At 44.3% G+C, this 22,399-nt stretch overlaps 1 protein-coding gene across 1 annotated transcript in view; it reads right to left on the bottom strand.

Moving 5' to 3' along the window:
• Tekt3 (tektin 3) overlaps positions 1–11,468 on the bottom strand; it is a 30,243-nt gene extending 18,775 nt beyond the window's left edge. The window contains exons 1-3 of the mRNA XM_051167699.1: positions 10,864–11,468; positions 7,200–7,283; positions 1,208–1,278 (exon numbers count right to left, since the gene is read on the bottom strand). Coding sequence (XP_051023656.1) covers positions 1,208–1,278; positions 7,200–7,283; positions 10,864–11,442 — 734 coding nt within the window. The 5' untranslated portion in view covers positions 11,443–11,468. The remainder of the gene's footprint in view (positions 1–1,207; positions 1,279–7,199; positions 7,284–10,863) is intronic.
• Between the last annotated feature and the right edge of the window lie 10,931 nt (positions 11,469–22,399).

Here is a 22,399-nt window from a genome sequence, read left to right as displayed (position 1 = left end):
ATTGGTGATTATAACTGTAACTTGGCCCAGGAGCTTGAGGCTTTTGTGCTTATAAACCCAGCTTTAGCCCCTAATCGGTGCTGCCAGAAGAAACAAGGGTCTCAAGTCCTTGCTTGATGGCCCTGATCAATCAGCAACTCCACTTACATGGTGGGAATAATAAAAGATTTTGTTGTTTCACAGGCCCGATGGTTTCCTCTCCCATTCCTTGTGGCGCCAAATGAACACAGTGCAACAGTCATGAGTTCAGGTCAGAACTTCCCTGTCCATAGCCAAACCTGCTCACCTCAACAATTCCCAAGTTATAGAGCCTTCTAAGGCTACCTCCAGAGAGCCGCATGCAGCATGCAAACCTCGTGTCAGCCAGTGTTGACCCAAAGGCCCAGGTTGGACAAACTGAGCAGGTAGTAATTTGATGCCTCTCTGACACTTGCTACCTGAGGAGTACACTTGTCATCTTTGGTAACAGTAGGATATATGTAGCTATCGTTTCTTTGGGAGGCATTTTCAACACTGCTTCATTCTGTGACCATAGCCAACACAGACCCTTCAAGAACTATTAAACAATAGGCACAGCCAGCACTTTTCCTATTCTGACAGCTGTTACCACAACTTAAGAACTTCCCTGGTTGCCGCACTTCCTTCCAATTGTCTTTCACCCTTGCTGGAAAGAGCAGGTACCTGGGAGCCTATTCCCTTGAGGGCTTTGCATTCTGGGGGAGGACAGTGGGTGGTACAGAACCACAGTGCCCTGGGGGTGGTGAGTGATGATGTAATCAGGACAGGTGGGTCTTTAAGGAAATATGAAAATAAAAGGGAGACACAACCTACTCTCTTTCCAATTGCCAGGCCTGAACAAAGGCCTCAAAGTGAAAGATTCCCGAGTTTAAGGAAAACATTAGCCACCCTTCCCACAGCATCTCCAAATTAACTTTTAAATTAAAAAAAAAAAGAAGACAATATTACAAGCATTTATCCTAATGTCTGAATAAAAATTTGGGTGTGCCCATGTGTGTGTATGTGTGTTTGTGCCTCTGTGTGTGTGTGTGTTTGTGTTTGCGTGCATGCATGTGTGTGTTTGTGTTTGCATGCATGCATATGTGTGTGTGTGTGTGTGTTCTTATAAGTCTCTAAGAGAAATGTGCACAGGAGGCAGAAGCGTAGTCCAATGCTAGGCTTTAATGCCGAATAGAAAGGAAATGCTTACGCAAGTTGGGCAATCGCCTTATCCAGATGTCGCCTCATTCTTTCTTGACAACACAGAATGGTATCAACTTCCTACTCAATTGAAGAAAAATACAACACATTGAGTATAGCACTGAAAGTCAGCAGCGTTCAAAGCCATCAATAAAGGAAAGTTTTATTTGTTGAAAATCTGTGACATTAAGCGTTAAAATAACTTTACATTTACGTATTTACCGGCACGTACCATGATAATGCAAACCCACCCTCCCATATAGGACTATAGGGAAACTATAATATGGACCAAGATGGAACATGGGTAAAATTTTTAGTTTTTGTTTCTACTCCATCTTTATCTTTAGCTCAAATAAAACAACAACAAAAGTCCTAAAATTCCAGTAATGTGCACTATTGAACTTAACTGATACTTCTTTTCATAGCAACTTTCCTCCAAAAGAAAAGGAAACTAGTGAAAGTTGAGGGCCAGTCCTGAGAGCATCTCTTTGGCTATGCACACAACACTAGCAGGACCAGCTCTGTGTTTCAGACATGGAAATTGACCTCCCACGCTGTGCCCTGTGGTCCAGTCCCACCGCTTGAACCAATACCTGCGTTAGTTATGCCACTCACTTGACCAAATGTGTGGCATTTTGAGGCTACAATGACATATTTCATCGCATTATTATTTCATCGCATGTAAATATTAAAACCCCCCTGAAATTAATATTAACATTAGAAAATTTGCAAACTCAAATAATATCCTTTAGACATTTTTATAAGTGTGAACAATCATTTTTAACCATTTTCTAAAATAAAAAAGGATCATTATTAATATTCTGGTTTGTGGCATCTTGAGCTTTGGATGCTTTCCCATGACATTAAACAATGCTGCTGTGAACAATCAGAGTAAACATGTAGACACGGCCAAGGATCATGCTTGTTTTGAAGGCTTGGCAATTAAAGCTAAAATTTCCTTCTGGAATGTTCCATTTGTGTACAATGATGAACGAATCTGTCTTCCTTGGGCACACCAGGCAGTCATCTGCCCTCCAACTCTTGCCAGTGTAGCACAACATGTCCAAGACAAACAGCCAACCTACCTGTATTTGTAGGCTAATATAAGGATGTATTTGATGTTCTTAATTACATTTTAAAAGCAACCTTTAGTCACATGTGGTGATAGGCTACAAGGAAGGCTGAGATGCTGAGGAGGTTAAATCTAAGGCTAGGCTAGACTACAGAGTAGGAGACACCCCCCCCCCCCCCAGTCTCAAAACAAAATCAAACAATTACACTTAAGTTGTTTAGGATTTAAGAAGATGTTTCTAGATCTAGATGATTTTAGGTTGGTGATGCCGGTTATGATAGAAAATGATTCAAGTACAGAATTCTGAACTCACCAAGATAGGATAGATAATGGAAAATACTTTCTCCTAAGTTGTCAAATGCATATGGACTGGGCATTGTGAATATAAATCTACCTGATTATTTCGTAATTGTTTTTATTGTGTATAGTTTATTATTGTAAGAGAAAAAAGCCTTTTATTGGACTGAAGGGGGAAGTGTAGAAGGCATCTCTGTGTCTGTGTGGAAGCATCACCTGTTGATAAAAAGCTAGTGGCCTATAGTCGAGGCAGGAAATAGGAGGTGGGGCATCTGTCAGGCAGATTCTGGAATAGAGCCAGGCACAGGAGACTCACCCAGGAAGACGTGAAAGAGGACGGAAGCATTGTACCCAGTCAAGTGGCAGAACTAAGAATAGCATAAATAGGTTATTTTAAATTATGTGTTAGTCAGAGAAGAGCCTCGCTATATGGCCTAGGTATTTGTAAAAAATATTTTGAGTATCATGAGTTGTCGTTCCCAGAGCTTGGGGATGAGAGGAAAAACAATCACAACACTTCCCCATCAGATGCAATATAATTTTGTTCATGGTGCTTTTTATACTGACATTGATGATTTCTATGATGCTAAAATTTATCGAACAATTTTTTTATTTCTGTCTTTGTTAATCTGACGATAGTTTCTTCATTCTAGTAGATGAACACCTGCCAGCTGCCTTCTTCCTTTATTGTTTAAACTTAATGGTATTAAATAAGGGGCTCCAGGGAGTGGGGGGGTTCAATCAGTAAAGCACTTCTCTTGCAAGCATAAGGACCTGAGTTTGAACCCACACAAAGATGTCAGACATGATGGCCGGTGTCTGTAATGCCAGCCCCGAGGAGGCTGAAACCAGTACACCCTTGAAGCTTGATGGCCATCCAGTCTAACCTAATCGATAAGCTTTCAGGCCTATGAAAGGCCTTGCCAGGAAAGCAATAAAAAGCATTCCCAAGAATGACGACAGCTGATGCTGTCCTTTGCCTCCACACAAATGCACATACACATACACGTGCCCTCCCACACACATATGAACATGCTACATACATGTTTAGACAGTACTGAATATCCTTAAAATGTTTTTTAAAAATCTGCTGTGCAATTCTTAGAGGCTCGAGATCAGTGGAATCAACTAAGAGTTTTTTTCTGCTTCCATATCCTACTAAATTTCTACTTGTTATTACAAATAGTCATGGGAGGCTAGAAGAGTCTTAGATGTTTGTATTGTTTAATTTTTGTATGTCTCAATTATATGGAGGGGAGGGAGACGGGGAGGGAGGGAGGAGGAGAAGAAAGGTGAGGAGAGAGAGAGAAAGAGAGAGATACAGAGAAACAGAGAGAGACAGAGAAATAAAGACAGAGAGAGACAGAGAGAGAGGAAGGGAGGGAGAGAGAGAAAGAGGGAGAGGGAGGCATGGAGCCCCACCTAGAAAGCATCATTAGAGCACTTTACAATATGTGAAGTGCTTTCACATACAAGGCGCGCATTGGAAATTCCTGGGATTTCCACTGGGGAAAACGCATCTAATAAGACGTATCTTTTAAATCTTTAAACAATAGTTTTTAATTTGAGAATTCAAATAAATTCGGATGAAGAGCAGCAGATGGCAGAAGGCGGAGGAACTTACATGAATAAGGAAAGAGTAAAAAGGGGACCAGTAGCGCTGTCCAGTGTCAGCTGACCTGTCAATCTGCACTCCTACCTGCAGTGGAGATACATGTGGTGCAAGCCACCCTCTCCTCTGCCTGAAGATGAAAGCTTGCGGGAGGCAGGAGCTGTGGGGGTGGCCTGGGTCCAGTGAGCCCATGACTGCAGCTTCTGCAGAGCACAGCCATTCCTATAGGACCTGGGAGCTGGGCCCATGAGTCCGGACTCTGTCATGAGGAGGAATGACAACCTGTGCGTGTGTAGACTGGGAGAAGAGTAGGAGACTCCCCGGAGAGTCTCAAAATGTCCGTGTACTACATGCCGGCTGCGTGGTCCCACTAGCAGGACTGTGGGTGAACGCCAAATAGGAGCTTTGACTCTGTGCCTGAGGAACCTTGGATTAAGCCTCCTATTTGAGCTGGTGATACCTGCACAGGGCACCTCGCTCTACCACCCACCTCTCATGAACTGTATTCTTAGGGCAGTGTTGTGGAGCTGGGAGGTGTCAGAGTAGAGACTCTGTTGTCTTTTCTTTCCCTTCACCCCAAGTGAAAATGTGTTGCCCCCCCCCCCACACACACTCTCCTAGGTTTGGTGCAACTGTGGCTACACACCTGCTTCAACGTCAGCCAGTGATGATTCAAAAGCCAGCTCTGCCATTGGCTAATTGTGACCAAAGGTGACTTGTATATTAAATGTAAGGACAATGGACAAACTTTCCCAGCCTTTTGCAAAGATAACTGGATGGTTAGCCCTTATTTTTTTAAAAAAAAACATTTCCCCCTTAAAACCTCCTTTGCTTCTGGGCAGTGGAAGTGCACACCTTTAATCCTGGGAGGAAGAGGCAGGTGTGTCTCTGTGAGTTCAAGGCCAGCCCGGTCAACAGAGCGAGTTCCAGTATAGCCAGAGCTACACAGAGAAACCTTGTCTCAAAAATAAATAAATAAATAAATAAATAAATAAATAAATAAATAAATAAATAACCTCCTCTGCTTGTGTGATCTTGTTTCCCTTTGGGCACAGGCTTTCTTCTCTTCTTGGGTAGGTACTTGGAGTAGAGTTACTGGGTTACATAGTGACTCCGAGTAGTCATTTTCGAAAGCATATGCAACCTTTTCCATCCCCACCAACAATGTGCACGGATTTTAATCCCTCCACAGTCCCAGCTTTTGTTTTCTGTATAGAAGTCTCTATCCTAGTGGCTGTGAGGTTGAGGCTTTTTATGCAGGTGGTTTGCATCTTCTTGGCGGTTACTGATGATGAGAGGTCTCATGGCGCTATTGGTCTTGGCTTCTCCCGATTGGTGAACTGATGAGACAATTCAACCATTTGAGGGATGGTGGAGACAGGGTCTCTTTGTGTATACTCATCTGTCCTGGACTCAATTTGTAGACCAGGCTAACCTTGAACTCACAGAGAACCGCCTGCCTCTGCTTCCCAAGTGCTGGGATTAAAGGCGTGCATCACCATGTCTGGCTTGAACAACTCAACCATTTTTAAAATTTCAATTATTTGTTTTTCTCTAAAACAAGCCCATATCAGATATATGATATGTGAAGATTTTTGCTCAAGATAATCATCTTTGATGCACCATCTTTTTTTAGTTTTGTTGATGTAGCTTATTATTTTTTGTTTTGTTTTAGTAGTGTATCCAAAACACTGTCACCTACTCGAGTGTCAAAATTATTTATGCATACTTTTCCTAAGTAATTTGACCATTTTTAACTTTTATTCTTAAGCCTTCCATTTGTTTCAATGTGATGTCTTTATACGTCATAGTGTAGGGATGTGAGGTGGGTTTTTATTTGTTTGTTTTCAGATAAAGAACTGGACTGACAGTAGGGTTCACAGAGACAATGGCTGTAGCCAAGGCCACTCTACCATCTGTAGGAAGAGGTAGGCCACAGGGTAGGACAGGCTGGGAAGTGACCCAGAAGGCAGGACAAACAGACACTGGATTTGACCAGTACGTACTTGACCCTTATTATTATTACATGTTAACCAAACATTTAAAAACTGTCAGAACACTTACGGTGTAGAAGTAGTGTTTATTTCAATGTCTTAGCCAAAGAAAGAGACTTGGAGTAGCCTCAAGCACACGGAGTCTAAAACCTTAGCAGACTGAGAGTCGTTACTGCAGATAGTGCAGAAAGGTGAGAGACCTTAGGGGGCAAGTCGGCTTTAACAGGTGCAAAGTGCAAGTGAGCCTGGGAGACTCCACAGAGCAGCTGGGACGCATCATCCCTGGGCTGGCAGCTTGGCATGGGGACAGAACTTCCCCAGATGTTTACACCCTTTGGCTGCTTGACGCCTCAGTTACCATTCCGGAAAGGAACTGGGAGGAAGGAATCAGGAGTTGTGCGCTGTGACCCGCAGCGATGTTTCTGACACCATGGCGGCATCGAGCCATGGCGGCCTGACCCTGTGCCTTCATTGGGGACCAAGCACACACTGCCATGGAGTGTGTGGGATGAGGAAGCTGCCCAAGTGGTCGGGGAGGGAAGACTGAGCTGCTGTCAAGCGGCAGCATCTTCACATTATGAAAACCGGGAATTGGACAATCAAAGTTGTGTCCTACAAGGATATGCAGCGACAAGGAAAATGGCCTCAGTGTCACCTTTTGGGAGTTTTTTACATTCACAAATACAGTGTGAGTGCAGCCTTGTAGACATGTGTGGTCATTACTGTGTGAGCCAGTGGTATCTATCTAAACATGTTTGACAGAATGACTGAAAAACTCCAAAACTTACAATGATTTATATCTGACGGGGCTGCAAACATCTAATCGTCCTTTACTCCCTCCTGTATTTTTAAAAGTCTCAGTCAACACATATTACTCATAGAACCAAGAAAATGAACCTTTGCTAGGCACTATAAATTTACTTGTCGGCGGCTTCAGACCTCCCTGGTTTCTTCACTTAAACACACATTTGCGACAATAAACTTCTCACTGTTGACACATCCCCTCCCCCCCGCCCGCCACGTTTACCGTCAGTAGTTCTTTTTCCACTTCGTCATGAACTAGGTCAATCCCCATTCTCTTCTCGCGGTGAAAGAGACACTCTCGGGCAACCTAGAGATCCACAGAGCACAGGACACGTCACGACACACTGACCGCAGCAGGGCACAGGAAGGGCGACTTTGGAAGGAAGTCAACAGAGACTGTTTGGGAGGGCCTAGCACAAGAAAGACAACGACAAGGAAAGAAACCTTTGCTGCTGCTAAAAGGGTTGTACCTGCTCTAGAAATTAATATAAAAGGGGGAAAAAAAAGTCCTAATTTGGAAAACTGACAAAATGAATCTCCACCAACTAGCCACTGAATTACATACCTGGCATTAGCCTATTGAAAATAAACAGTTTGGTGACATGAAAGAGTTTGAGATATTATTTTTAAATATTTTATATTAAAAAGTAGAACATTTTTTACAAATAACTTTTACTATTTTTAATAAAAATTTAAGCCAGGCGGTGGTGGCACATGCCTTTAATACCAGCACTCCAGAGGCAGAGGCAAGAGAATCACTGTGAGTTCGAGGCCAGCCTGGCCTACAAAGTTAGTCCAGGATAGCCAAGACTACACAGAGAAATCCTGCCTTGAAAAACAAAAGAAAATTAATATTTATTTTCAAAATATAAAATATTTGTGTGGCCAAATATATCTAAATCATGTCTTTTAAAATACTTATTTTTTCTAATTATAAAAATAATATGCCTTTACCTACTAAGAAATACAATAGCACTCAGGGGGGCAGAGGCAGGCGAGTCTCTGTGAGTCTGAGGTCAGCCTACACAGAAAAACCAAAAGAAGAAGAAAAAGAAGAAGAGGAGGAGGAGGAGGAGGAGGAAAAAACAAAAATAATTAAAATATAGAAAACATGTTTCTGCCATACTCATCACTGCTTTGTTTGTTGGTTGCTTGATTGTAATAAAATGAAATAAAAAATGTCTCTGTAATTTTATACTGTGGTTTAAAACATTTTTTTAAATTTTATGTACATTGATGTTTTGCCTGCACGTATGTCAGTGGGAGGGTGTCAGAGCTTGGAGTTACAAGCAGTTGCGAGCTGCCATGTGGGTGCTGAAAATTGAACCCTGGTCCTCTAGAAGAGCAGTCAGTGCTCTTAAACCACTGAGCCATCTCTCCAGCTTTATACTATGGTTTTTGGTTTGTTGTTGTTGCGCTGCTGTTGGGATCAAATTAAACAGTACACTGAAGCTTTAAAATATTATTTCAGGCAGAGAATGTTACTGATAACAATGAATCATAGCATATATTGCTAACAATGAATTATGTGGAAGAGGTATGCAGCCAAAATGGCTTTTCAAAACCTTTTCCATGACATAAAACTACTGTATGGTGTTAAACTTTTATAAACATAAAATGTGAGCGCCGTTGAGATATATTGTTGAAATTTAACTGAGCAAATTTCTAATTTTTAAAAGTATAAGTTACATTTCTTAGATGAGGAACTAGTGGGTTGTGGGAACGCTAATTATTTGAGTGGATATCACCATACTGCCTTGCAGGACCCTTCTTCCGGTCCACGGTCCCACCAGTGACACATCCAGGTATACACTCGTCTGCCTTAGATGTTACAAGTGTTCATTATTGCAAGTTTGATAAGCTAAAAATGGCCACCTCATTGATTTAATCAGTTGTGTTAAAATTTAAAGTCTTCCTCCTAGTAAGTAATTATTTGTATTTTATCTTTTGAGGGTTTTTTTTTCTGTGTAACACTGATTGTAAACAGGATCTTCTGACTCCGTTTTAACAGTCAGTATTGTGACACACAAGAACACCCAGGCAGAAACTGCAGGAGAAAGTTCACAATAGAACCAAGTCAGGGCCCAGTCCTCATGAAGGGGACTGAGGAAAGCAATGGAGCACCTTGGAGAAAATAAGTACTAGGGTATGTGGTTGTGGTTTTAAGGATATTTTCAGTCACTAAGCTAGGTACCAGGGAGGCACTGGGGGCTTTCTGATTATTTTTTCTTTTTTAAATTTTTATTTATCTATTTACTATGTATACAGTGCTCTGCCTCCATGTACACCTGCAGGCCAGAAGAGGGCATCAGATCACATTAGAGATGGTTGAGAGCCACCACGTGGTTGCTGGGAATTGAACTCAGGACTTCTGGAAGAGCAGCCAGCACTCTTAACCTCTGAGCCATCTCTCTAGCCCCTTCCTGATTCTTTTGTTTTGTTTTGTTGGTTTTTGTTTTTCAAGACAGGGTTTCTCTGTCACTGTCTGTACAGTAACTGACTTACTGGACTTGTTTTGTAGACCAGGCTGGCCTCGAACTCATAGCGATCCACCTGCCTCTGCCTCCGGAGTGCTGGGATTAAAGGTGTGCGCCACCATGCCCGACTGCCTTTTGATTCTTAACAACCCAGGGTGAATTAATCCAAAAGACCGTATGTTAACACCTCCAGCCTCCCCGAGGGCACCAGGGCTTGTGTGTATTTGCGTGTTTGTGGCTGGCGGAGAGAGGATGGGACAGAAGTGACGCTGGAGGGAGAAGCCCAAAATACCCCTCAGATCAGGAGCCTTGCAGCCCCTTGGTCCTCACTCTTACCCTACAGATACCACATGACCTCCTGGGTGCTCCACAGGGAGACAAGTGGTGTCAGCTGCACTCACTGAGCAGCGGTACACTAATTTATATGCTTTCCTCGGCTTCAGAATGTTTTCCCTAGCTTTATACACAGAATGTCTCCTTTCTATGGTGGTAAGCAAGAACGGGTTGGAGGGTCCATCATGTGGTACAAGGGCCCCAGGTGGCTGGAGCCCATGAAAGCCTAAGCAGATACCAGCAACTTCCTGAAGTGCTGTCTATCTGACCAGGACAACTGGTCTACCCTCAGCCCCATTTCCGTGTGTGTGTGTGTGTGTGTATGTGTGTGTGTGTGTATGCACATGTGTGTACATGTGTGTATGCGCATGTGTATGCATGTGTGTAGTGGTATGTATGCATGTATGTGTGCATGGATATGGTGTGTGTGCATGCATGTAGAGTGTGTATATGCATGTGTTGTTCATGTGTACGTATGAGTGTGTGTGTGAAGGCTAAGGTCAGTCTTGAGAGCTGGGCTTTCACACATTCCATCAACCTCATTCTGAAACAGAGTTTCTCATTGGCCTGGAACTCACTGTTTTTCCTGGCTGTCCAGTGAACCCCTACCTCCACCTCCCCAGTCCTGGGACTGCCAGCACACACCACCATGCCCTGCTTTTTTATATGGGTTCTGGGGATCAAACTCAGGTCTTCTTGCAAGACAAATGTGTCACCGATTGAACCATCTCCTCAGCTCCTATTAAATTACAACTGTCTCAAAGAACGATTTTCTTACATTTTCATCTTGACCTAGAACCTGCAGAGATCAGTCCAGCCTTTTTAAGGGCTAAGAAGATGGCATGTTCAGGTGGAAACAGGGTGTAGCCTAATGATATTTCTTTAGTCTGCTTTGCTTTCAGAATTCGCCCAGAAACTCACTGTGCACGATATGTGTAAAAATGGCTAGCCATTACCAACCCCATTTACAAATTTGTTGGTGAATAGTGTTTCTATAGGCAACATGAAATGTGATTTGCTGAAAATGACCCATAATGGCTAAGCTGCAGGGTCTTCTACTCCAGCTCTCACGCTCACCTGCAGAGGGGCTTCCATCTCCGTCAAAGCCCTCTCCAGCCTTTTCTTGACATCGGTAAGTGCATTTGTCTCTCCAATCATTTCATCCAACTCATGCGTGATTTCAGATTTCCAAAATGATATGTCATTGACACGTTCTCCCAAGTTTTGGGTAGAGTCAGCCTGGATCTTTCGGATTTGCTGGTATTTGTCTTGAATGAGGCGAGATGTGTCCACTCTGAGTCTCTCTGAATTATGCCGTGAGCAAGTGGACTCTTGGTAGTTCACTAAGTTGGACTGGTACCAATCATCCGGGGAATACCTTGTGAAGAGGGTGGTTCTGTTGGACACGAAGGGGAGCATAGTGCTCTCACACACTTTCTGAGCTCTCGTGCAGTATGGGGCCAAGTTCAGGTAGTTGGAGGCCGTTTTGTAGTATGTGTTTGGTCTCCATGGAAGGCTCAAGCTGTGTGTCAAATTGCGGTGGGGAAACTTGTCCCGATAGCTTGATGCCATGGTACCAATGGCTGGTAGAAAGCTGGCTGATGCTGGTTGAGGGCGGGCATAAGTAGCCGTTAAAGTAGAACCTAAAGGCTCCATGGCGCTCAAACACAATTTGTAAATCTCTCCTGCAAAGGAAGGAGGGAAGGAAGGAAGGAAGGAAGGAAGGATGGAAGGAAGAAAGGATGGAAGGAAGGAAGGAAAGAATATCAAATAAATTACTCTTGTAACATACATATAAAAGGCTACATCTGACATAGTTCCAGCTTCGGTGCCCCTGAGCTCATTAGACATTTTTTAATCATGCATTATCAGTACTTCCTGGTGATAAGTTTAAAAGTTTCCATCCCTCCAACGTCCCTCCCCGCCCCCATGTCTCTAAAATGTCTGAAAGTAGTGTGTATTTATATTGGCCACTTAAACTTTTGAAATCCAGATGCTTTAAGTTAAAAGACTAGGAATGTTGCACACAAACTCAAATCCCGAGTGTGTCTCCAGGTTTAAAAAGAGAGTTACTCACACACTTAGCAGATTCAAATCTTGCCCCTGCTGCATGGTGATCGGCAAATGACTTGAGCTTCTGCTGCCTTGTCTACAAACCCAAGGGATAATGCCAGCACTCTCTTCCTTCTTTGGCTTGCTTGAGCAGTACCCACCCTGCTCCATCATGTCCCACCAAGAGGCACGTGAGCCGATGGCAGTGGGGTGGCTGGTGTGTAGTTTCAGGGAGAGTAAGAGACACCACCCACCTCTGAGGGCCTCTGATTCAGAAATTGTTGACCAGCCCTGGGCCTAGAGGGACAGGCAAACGCTAAGTAAGCATTGGGATATCTGGGACATTGTCGGGACAACAGATGTGAGCCTTTTAAATTACCAGTTGAAAGGAGTAATAGATGTCAAAGACAAGCCTCCCTTCTCCCCCTAAAAGTGCAGTAACTACTCAGAAGGAGTCACTGTGAATGGCTCGTTAGTGGTCGTAACCTTTCACAGTGTTTCATTCACATGTAAATAAATGTTATTTATATAACATAGGCGTCTGCCTATGTGCTCCTTCTGTGTGCAGAGTTGTTTTATTTTTTTAATAAGAAACAGAGTTATCCTAATTGCAGTACATATCATTCTAGGACACACTGTTTATTTTTAGTTGAACGCATAGCTAGGACCTCTTAGGAAGACCAGGACATCACAGACTGTGACACACTTTTTAGGATGTAAGTATAATTCTGCTGGGGTGCTAATGTCTATAAACCTGTTACTGAAAAGCGAGAGAATCAAGTCATGTTTAATTTGCTGCACTATGAAGATAAAAATAAATAAGTCCATCAGTGATTAAATAGCTACATGAGGGCACCTTTTGACCAAAACCACGGAATCGCTGATTTGTAGAACTGTGTTCAAGTTCAAATCCACTCAGGCCACATTATAGAGTAGCTGCCCATGACAGAGTGGTCCAGGTAACACCAGCTCCCTCCCTGTTTCTTCCGTCCGTTTTTCCTTTTGCTCCGAGTCACTTTATAATGGCATCTTTCCACTTCAGTTTGAAACTTTAAATAGTGGTTTTCTTTCAAGCAAGCTTAAAACAACTTGAGGTGTTGGGGACCTTAAGTCTGCCTTCTTTCCAACCCGTTTCCCTTGTCAAATCCAGAAATAACATAGTTTTCTTCTAGCGAAAACCTTTCTACTTAGCTTTGGTTAGTGCCCAGTAAAGGATCCCAAATCCACAGGGTCACTTGGTACTGACAGTGGCATTTGAAGGGTGGCATGCCACCGTGGACGCTCCTAACACCTGCAATGCTGCCATCTTGAGACATCACAACCAAGGATTGTTAAACGGAAAACACACAGCTGGCTCACAAGGAGTAGGAGACCCGAGGACTGAGAAAAAGCCACCCGACAGGCGCACAGAACTTTGCTTTAGGGAAGGGATGGCGGAGGATCTGTTATAGCCATGCCCAGAGCTCCAGTGGCCCATCCTCTAAAGCTACCCAGGAAGATGGCATGAAAACCATCCCTTGGTGACCTTTTACCAAAGTTCTCCACCATCCCATATTTTGAGCTGTTATTGGTTAGGAAATCTGAAGGTATGATGGGGCTAAAAAAATGTTTAAAAACCCAAAACATGATTCCCACCTACAACCATGGTGGACTAGTCAAAACTGTTCATCTAAAAACCTGGATCCAATATACAGAACAGCTTCTCACACACGCTGGGCTACAGGTAACACAGACTGACCCCAGAGAGGAAGGAGGCAAAAATGGTGTACCGTCATGCTTGGAGGCAGCTTCCAGACAACCGTGGGGAAAATCCAGGAAATGGACCAGAGCTTGGCAGGCTTCACATGCCAAGAGACAGGCCAGACTCTGGAGAGTCCAGAAGTTGTAAGCAGAACTGGAGAAAATGGAAGCGACACAAACACAGCTTAGAAACCTACACCGGGACGCATGAGCCTCTGATGAGGCATGGCTGGCACATGGATCAAGGTACTCTCCTCACACTTTGCCAAACACTGGGCGTGGAGTTGTTGGAGAAACTATCTGTAGAGCGGAGAAGGTGGAGATTGGAGCGTCCCGGGAGACGCTCAAGGAGGACGTCAGAGCAGTCACACGTTTGAAGTACCTGAGCTGAAAGCACTTAGTGTGGGTTGAACATGAAAAGCCAGCCATGGGATCAGGCTTGCTGCTGCCTGGTCCCCAGTTTGGTGATTCCATTCTGGGAGGTTGCAGAAACATTTTAGGAAGCAGGTGCTAGCTGTAGAAAGTAAGCCACAAGGGGCAAGTCCTTGATGGTGTATTGCCCCTGGCTGGTTGGCTTGCTCTCTGCTTGCTAGTTGGCCGTGGACAACAGCCCTTCTGCACCATGCTCTTCCGCTATCATCCTGCACAGGGGCCAAGTGATCCTCTGAAACCATAAGGCAAAATTAATCCTCCGCCCCTTAATCTGTTCTTGTAATTTTAATAGTAATGCAAAGGTGAGACTAGCATGCTGAGGGTGCGTTTAGGCAAAGTATGACAACAGGCCTCAGGATGTTCAGACTGACCCACATCGTACACACCTAATAATAACAAATAAGAAATAACGTCTTAAGAGACATAGCGATCTTAAATGTCTATGCAATCACTGACATAAATACATAACACAAAGACTGACAAGATTAAAATCAGATGGGGCAAGTCCACAGTTACATCTGGATATCCAACACTGTAACTCACAGAAAAGACATCCTGGTTAATACTCAGTCAAACACTTTACACTCCCTGGACCCACAGTGTCTGCAGAGCACTCCACCCCAAATGGAGTCTCACACACTATTGCCAGCTGCACGGAGAATGCAGGCTATCACCAGCCAGAAATCTCAGTAGTCCTAAGCTACCAAGATCATGCAAGTTACATGTGTTTTCTGAACATATCAAAATTAAGCTTTAAGTCAATAATGGACACTTAAAATTTTCCCAAATAATAGGAAATTAAACAACACAATTTTAAAAATCTCATGAATCAATGGAGAAATCTCATGGGAAATTGGGAAGTATGTTTAGCTGAATGAGAAGAAACTACAAGCTATGAAAATTAAGGGAAAAGCAAAAATTAGAAAAAGAATTTACCCAAATTGCAAATGACACACCCCAAAGAATGGACAATAAAGCATTTTTAATTAGTAAGCACACTGAGCAACATTTAGAAAGTATTATATATCTTCAAAAAATGTGAGAGCCTAAGGTAGTATGTCACTATATTAAAACAGTATTTTCTAGGCATGAGATGGGTCGCTGCACACATGAACTCACAGTGGCTGTGACGGCATGCACAGGACCTCCATGAGACCAAGCCAGCTTGGACTGGTGGTGGGGCATCTCAGAAAGGCCCACTGCTAGCCAAGGGGCTATCATGACATCTAATGGATATAGAAATGGAGAGTCATTTTTCTTCGCTGCTAGAGCAAAGGGTGTATCTTCATTCTTACTAGAAAGTAATAAGTTCAGATGGATGATCTGTGGTGTTTTTGTTCTGTTTTATCTTTATTTTTCAGTTTTTCAAGACAGGGTTTCTCTGTGTAGCCCTGGCTGTCTTGGAACTCTCTCTGGGATTAAAGGCTTGTGCCACTGGTGATCTGTGTTTTAATCAAAGAAGTTAAAAGGTTAAAATAAAAACAAAGCAGAAGGAAGAAATAGGAAAGGAAAAAAAATCTCTGAAACAGAAAAAGAATAAATAGAAAAAAGAAAAACAATACAACTCTGCCGATAAAATTAACAAATTGGCTAGACTTACCAAAATAAAGAGAGGACAAATTAGGAATATTACCACCAGCAGAGCAAATATACAAAAGGTAATAGGGCAACATCACTCCCACCTAACTTTATGCTAACAGCAGACAGCACAGGACCAAGAGATGGTTCAGAGGATAAAGGCATTTACAGCCAATCCTGGTGAGATGAATTCAATTCCCAGAACCCACATGGTGGAAAGAGAGAACTGACTCCTGCAAGCTGCTCTCTGACCAACACACACACACACACACACACACACACACACACACACACACACACACACACTCGTACCTCAGCTTTAAGAAGATTTGGGATTAATTTGCTGATTGTGTCTGTTGCAAGTATGTGCAACGCTTACTCAGACTGTTAACTCAGTGTTCATCTCCCCTCTGCAAGGAAATTCAATCAGGTCTTTGGGAAACAACTGAAAGTACCTATGGAAATTATCCCCTAGACTATATAATTGCTTTTTGGATTTTTTTTTTTTTAATAAATTTTGGGCCAGGTGTGGTGCCTATGATTTTAATTCCAGGCTTAGGAGGCAGAGGCAGGTAAAGCTCTAGGAATTTGGGACTAGCCTGGTCTACATAGCAAGTTCCAGGCCAGCCAGAGCTCCACTAAGATAAACTAAATAGATTATATTTTTTCACTACCAAAGAGCATTCAAAGAAATGAGACGTGCTACAAAGTCCATGTTGGATTTTATTCAGTGTGTGATCAGCAGGTATTAACGTGCTGAAAGTGCTACAGTGCTCAACTATAAATATTAATTTGCTAAAGATAGAGCCAACCCCACAGCAAATACAAGTACTAGAAAGATCCATTTACAATTAAGATGATCTATTGAATGGTTGTATTTTATCAGCACATTTAAGTCAAGGTTTCAGGATCATAAATATTTAAAGGAACAAAAACCTATAGAACATCTGCAGAAAACACAAGTGATGTATCGCTGTTCTCTACACCCGGCCTCAGAGCAGCGGCAGGGACAGGTGCAAAAGCCTCACGCGCAGACCCTCATGTCCACTGGTTCTAGTAGCTACCACAGTGTCAGATTAACACCAGAAACATATGTTAATAAATACCACAACTAGCTAGGGCTTCTCCACAGACCATATAAATCTTTCACCTTTTAAACAAACACCAAAATTAGAAGCAAGGACCTGTTTCTCAATATGAAATATTGAAACTTCAAGGTTAAATAAGAACATAGGAAAGACTTAATTATCTGTAAATAAACAGATTTTTTTTTATGCAAAAGAATTCTTCTCCGTGGCAGAGCTAGTACACTGGAAACGACACTCCCCGGTTGCTTTATTACCACAGCTGTATACCCAGGGGCACCCAGAGACAGAAACAATTAGACTGTCTAAGAAGCCCTCTCTGGCATCTTTAAGAGAGCAAACCAAAAGCCTATGAGTGGGAAGATGTATAGGTGATGTGAGGTATAGCGATAGCACATCTGTTGCAGAGTGTCTGCTACATAACATTACATAAACTTAAAGTTACACCACGTGGCTGGTGTCTGGAGAGATACATCATGATAACAGTGTAAAATATGCAGAGTATAAGGAAATACTAAACTCTGATAAGTGAATGGATTTTCTACAAAATAGGCTTGTGCTTATAACCGTTTAAGGGGTGGACGGGGTGACTTGGCATACAGATGCTGTTCACCGAGTTATTTCATTTATAAGAAGGATAGAATATTTTACCAGATTCCTCAAATACTTTACCTACCAATAAAACAGCCTCCTTTCTGCAGTAACTAGGCAAAGAATGTTCCCGGTTTCTCACGTGTTTGCTTATTACGACACCGTAAGTGCCAAGGATGGCACTGAGGCGCTTTGGTTTTAACCGCCAAAATGCAAGGAACATTTAACCGAAAGTGGCCTCGGGACAGAGAGTGCCAGAGGACACCAGCCTTGGTTTGAATTTCGGAAACATGTTCTCCCCTGGGCCACTTAGAAGCCTAGGTTTAGAAAACAACTGGGAAGACGGACTGGGTTTCAGACACAAGCTACACCCTGGAAAAGTGAGAAACAGGATGGATGTCCCTTTCCTGGACCACAGGACTGGGCAACGGGCCTGGGCTGCCTGGGGACCCAGGGTGAGACATCCAGGACCCCTAGGCAGGTGCCGCAGCCCTGCGGGGCCAGAGCTTTCCTAGACCACTTACCTGTGTGCGCCTTCCACCCTCAGCCACCTTAGAAGCCTACTCGCCCTGCCTCTCTTAACATCAAACCATGGACCACTCAACCGCAGCCAGGGTCTGTCGCAGGAAACGGATTGGGCAGCAGCAGGGAAGCCCTGCCCTAGGCGGTTGCTATGGACGCTCACGAGCATAGTAACCGCGCTGGAATAGCGGGTATTGGAAGACTAGAGGGCCCCCCACCCCCCACCCGGAGGCACTGGCATTCAGGGTTCATCCCAAGGCACGTAGGCTGCTTTAGGGAATCTTCCCTCTGTTAAATTTTCAGTAAACACACACAAAAATTTTCTGCAGGCCCTGGCCACGTGTTTCCCTTACATGTCCATCGCTGCCACCTTCTTTCAAACTCTTACAGAGTTTCTTTTAACAAGGTGGTGGGAGCTGAGGCTGTTGGTGTTCACTGGCCTAGCAGCCACACCCAGGGGGAAGAGTTAGCCCTAAAATGCAGAACTAGAGGGTTTAATACTCCCTGAGGTGGCATCCACACGGCAATAGGCACACGGAGGGGAGCGGGTCCTCTGATTTGCCCATTCAGAAACCTGATTGTATCAGAGGCTGAGGCCAACTAAACTCCTAAGAACCTGACACCAGCAGGGTACCTGTGAAGTGACTCCAGCTTTCTGACAATGGAAATGAGCTGAGAATGCTCTCCTCGCAGTGGGCGGAGGGAGAGAGAGAGGGGTTGGGGGAGGGGGGAGGGGGTGGTAACTACAGAGACCATCTAAAGGTTCAGTACTTAGCCTGAATGCAGGACTGGATATGCCACATGGAGCCCCTCATATCCCATACAAGACTGTGAGGCCAGTCTTCTCTTTTTCCAGTTCTCCCTCCAGACCGGCAACTCCAGGTTCTGACTCAAGACGCCCTTCTGATCTGCCACTGGCCTTCTTTTCCTCGGAAGTGTAGTAAGCTTCTTTTTCTTGATGTTCGGGACTCAGGATGGGCTTCGGCAATGCCCCCAAGCTGCTGCCAAGATAGTATGTTCCTTCCTGGAGCCAGAAAGCTAGAGATTTCTGGACCAAATTTAACTGAGATCTATTGAGGACGAAGCAGTCTTTATGCTTTGTATTGCACCGTCTTAAATAGGTCCCAGTGTGATGCTAACTGGATATTAGTCACCCAGTGTCTGATTTTAAAGAAATCAGGTGAAATCATAGCACAACCTGGTTCTTGAAGAGATACACAAATTTTTGAATGTTACAAACTTCCTGGCTAAATTAAGTAAGTTGATCAACTCTATTTTCGGGGGGGGGGGGGGGGATCTATTTTTTAAAAACATAAGTCAGATACCCATTGCATGATTGTCAACTGTTTACCAGAATTAAAAGGTAATTATCACCTTTGCACCTTATGGTGCTTGCCTCAAAGAAGGTATTCAAGCCAATATTCGTGGTTTGGAAGCACACCAGTGATGCTTAGCAGAGAACACTTACCAGAAGTCTGGACACAGAGAGGGAACAGAGCTGACTGAGGCAGTTTACTACTTTGCCTAAGGAGCACACTGCTTGAGGCCAGCTGTATAACTTCCTTCCTCTGTCCTCCTGTCACCAGACTTCCTTTCTCGGGGTCCCCTATCACTCAATCATCAGCCCCCATCAGCCTTTACCCATGAGCCACCAGCCCTGTCCCAGCTGTACTGCCTCATCAAAAACCAGAAGCAGCTACTTCCTCTGAGTCCTCGGGGCTCCGCCCACCCATACCAGCCCAGTGGCTTGTTTGTGCTTCCTCCTTACTATCAGTTGGCTTATGTAGCTCTCTCGCTTGGCCACTCTTTGAAAAATCTCTACTTAGCTCTGTGCACCTTGCTAAGCACTCTTCTAAAACGCCTGTTACTCGTCCGACTCTCTGTGAAGACAAAGTTCAGCTTCCAACTACAGGGAAACAAAGTCACCTCCAGACTTTAGCATGCCCATTTCCCTTGTCCATGACCTTCCCATAGAAAAAGATTTCCTCACTAACATGTACTTGGAACCACGGTAAGTCCTACCACCTAGACGCCTGAAGTAGTGCCACCCCTCCACTCCAACACTGTGCCACCCCTCCTTCTCTCTCCCTAGGAACACCCACTGTTAGCTTATGCCAACCATCCCTGTTACACCTGCTTCTTCTCTTCTCCTCCCCCTCACCCTCCCATCCCTCTCCTCCACTCCCCTCCCATCCCTCCCACTCCCCTCCCCTCTCCTCCCCTCCCCTCCCCTCCCCTCCCCTCCCCTCCCCTCTCCTCCCCTCCCCTCTCCTCCCCTCCCTTCGCCTCCCCTCCCCTCCCTTTCTCTTCCCTCTCCTCACTTTCCTTTCTTTCCCCGTCACGTTTAAATACATGGCATCTGGTTCTGACCTCACCATGGATTCCTGCCTAATGTCATGAGAAGCCACCTGAGGTCGGTTAGCTCCTGTATCCAAGTGTCTCATCTATTACAACACTCAGTGCTCTATGAAGGACGGTCTACTGTATTGTCCTCCTACAAAATGACTTCCACAGACTGTTAGCTCCTTGGTCAGACAAACCACACGCATGCATCACCATCTTCCATGTGGCGAGGACCCAATTTTCAGAGCGAAACAGTGAAGCGCATTTGTCCTCTGCTTTTCTCATTTCCTGCTGAGGTAAAGTCACAGGCTCGGCGCGCCCACCCACACAGCCACCGTTTATTAAAGGCTTGCTACTGTGTTTTAGGACCTGGAGAGAGGGCAGCAAATGGTGTGTAGGCTCAGTGTTGCAGGAGCTATGGACCAGGGAAGGTCTCAGGTGAGCCCAGCTGCTCCTGCTCCTGGGGAAAGCATTGTTCAGGGTGCACTGAGAATGCCATCAATCAACATGTTTGTAATAGGAGAAATGAAATTTTAATGGGAAAGGGCGTTCCAATAGTGGCAGAGGCAGAGGCAAAGGCAAAGGCCCTTGGAGCAGGAACTACCCTGCTAGAAATTTGGCAGGGAAAAAAAAAGTTTGTGGCTTTGGGTTTAGTTTTCAGTTTCTCTTCTAAAACATTTAATTAGAAACAGTTCTATGTGTTTACAGACTGCAAAATGATGTTTTGAAATATGTATATGCTGTGGAATGGCATTCCGGTTGTGTAACGGACCACACATTTTGTGTCCACCCCTCCAATGACAGACACTACACCGGTTAGTTTTTTGTCAACTTGACACAACTAGAGTCAATTGGAAAGAAAGGACCTTAATCACAGAATTGCTTCCATCAGATTGGCTTATGGGAATGTCTGTGTGGGACATTATCTTGATTTATAACTGATGCAGGACACACACACACACACACACACACACACACACACACACACACACACCATAGATGGTATTGAGTTGTGTAAGGACGCAGGAAGACCAAGCCATTAAGACAAGCTAGTAAAGAGCATTCCGCCACCGTCTCTGTATTAGTCCCTGCCTCCAAGTTCCTGCTTTGAGTTCAGACCCCCAACTTCCTTCAGTGATGAACTGTCCCCTGGAAGTATTAGCTAAAATAAACCCTCCCCTCCCCAACTTGGTTTTGGCCAGTGTGTTATCACAGCAGCAAAATAAACTGGGATAGACACTTAGGCTGCTTTTATAGCTTGGTTATTTTTGGCTAGTGCTGCAATAAACATGGCACACAAATGGGTCTGTGACACCCTGACTTCAGTTCCTTTGAATGCATACATGAGTGGGACTTTGGATTACAGTTGTTCTACTTTTAGTTCCTGGGCAGCCACCATCCCATTCTCCATGATGGTTAGACTAAATTACATTTCTACCGACCCCACACCAAGGTTCCCTTTCCCCACATTCTCCCCAAGTTACCTTTGTCTTGCCCTAACAGCCGCCATAATAGATCTGGCTATAGGTTTCTTAGGTGTGGACTTGGCTCTCTAACTCTATAGGTTCTCCCCTGGGCAGCCTATATGTCCCAGACTTCATGACACTCTCCTGCAAAGAGCGGAACCAGCCTGCCCTTGCTTCAAGCTGCCCTTCTGGGAAACAGAGCACACTGCTCAAAGAGAGCCAACTGTGAGTTCCTTGATTCCCTGCCCTCCCTCATGTGTGACTCACTCCTTCCTTCTCTGACTCCCGCCTCCAAAAAGGTAGCTAAACGCATCCAACTCTGTCAGTGTCCTGTGCCATCTTCAGAGTTGAAGCCACCTTTGCCTGGATCCTGGCAAAGGTGTATATCTTTCTGAGACAGGGTCTCCCCACATAGCCTGGTCTTGCACCACCACACCCACTCTTTGTAGTGCTCTTAATAGACTATTCTATTGTTTCCATTTTCTAGACGATGCAGCAGAGCCTTGGAGGGTAGATGACTTGGACAGCATTACCCAGACAGCAAGGGCCAAGCTTTACAGTCTGGCTCTAACATCTGTGTTCTTTACCTCTGTCCTGTGAGTAACTATTACACTTGAATCGTTGATAAATTGAAAGCCCAGAGCCAATATGTAGATTTTTGCCACAGCAGGCACTGCCCTTTACGCTGGTGTATATCCTCTAACTCTGGCCACATGCCTGAATAGAAGGATTGCACTTGTAAACGCCGACAGTCTGTTCACTTACCTTCCTGAGACCAATGAGAGCAGTTCCGGCTGATTCTAG

Source organism: Acomys russatus, chromosome 25, assembly GCF_903995435.1.
Source record: "Acomys russatus chromosome 25, mAcoRus1.1, whole genome shotgun sequence".
Taxonomy (NCBI): domain Eukaryota; kingdom Metazoa; phylum Chordata; class Mammalia; order Rodentia; family Muridae; genus Acomys; species Acomys russatus.
The sequence above is the reverse complement of the archived record's forward strand: the minus strand, read 5'-3'. Positions and strand labels throughout refer to the sequence as shown.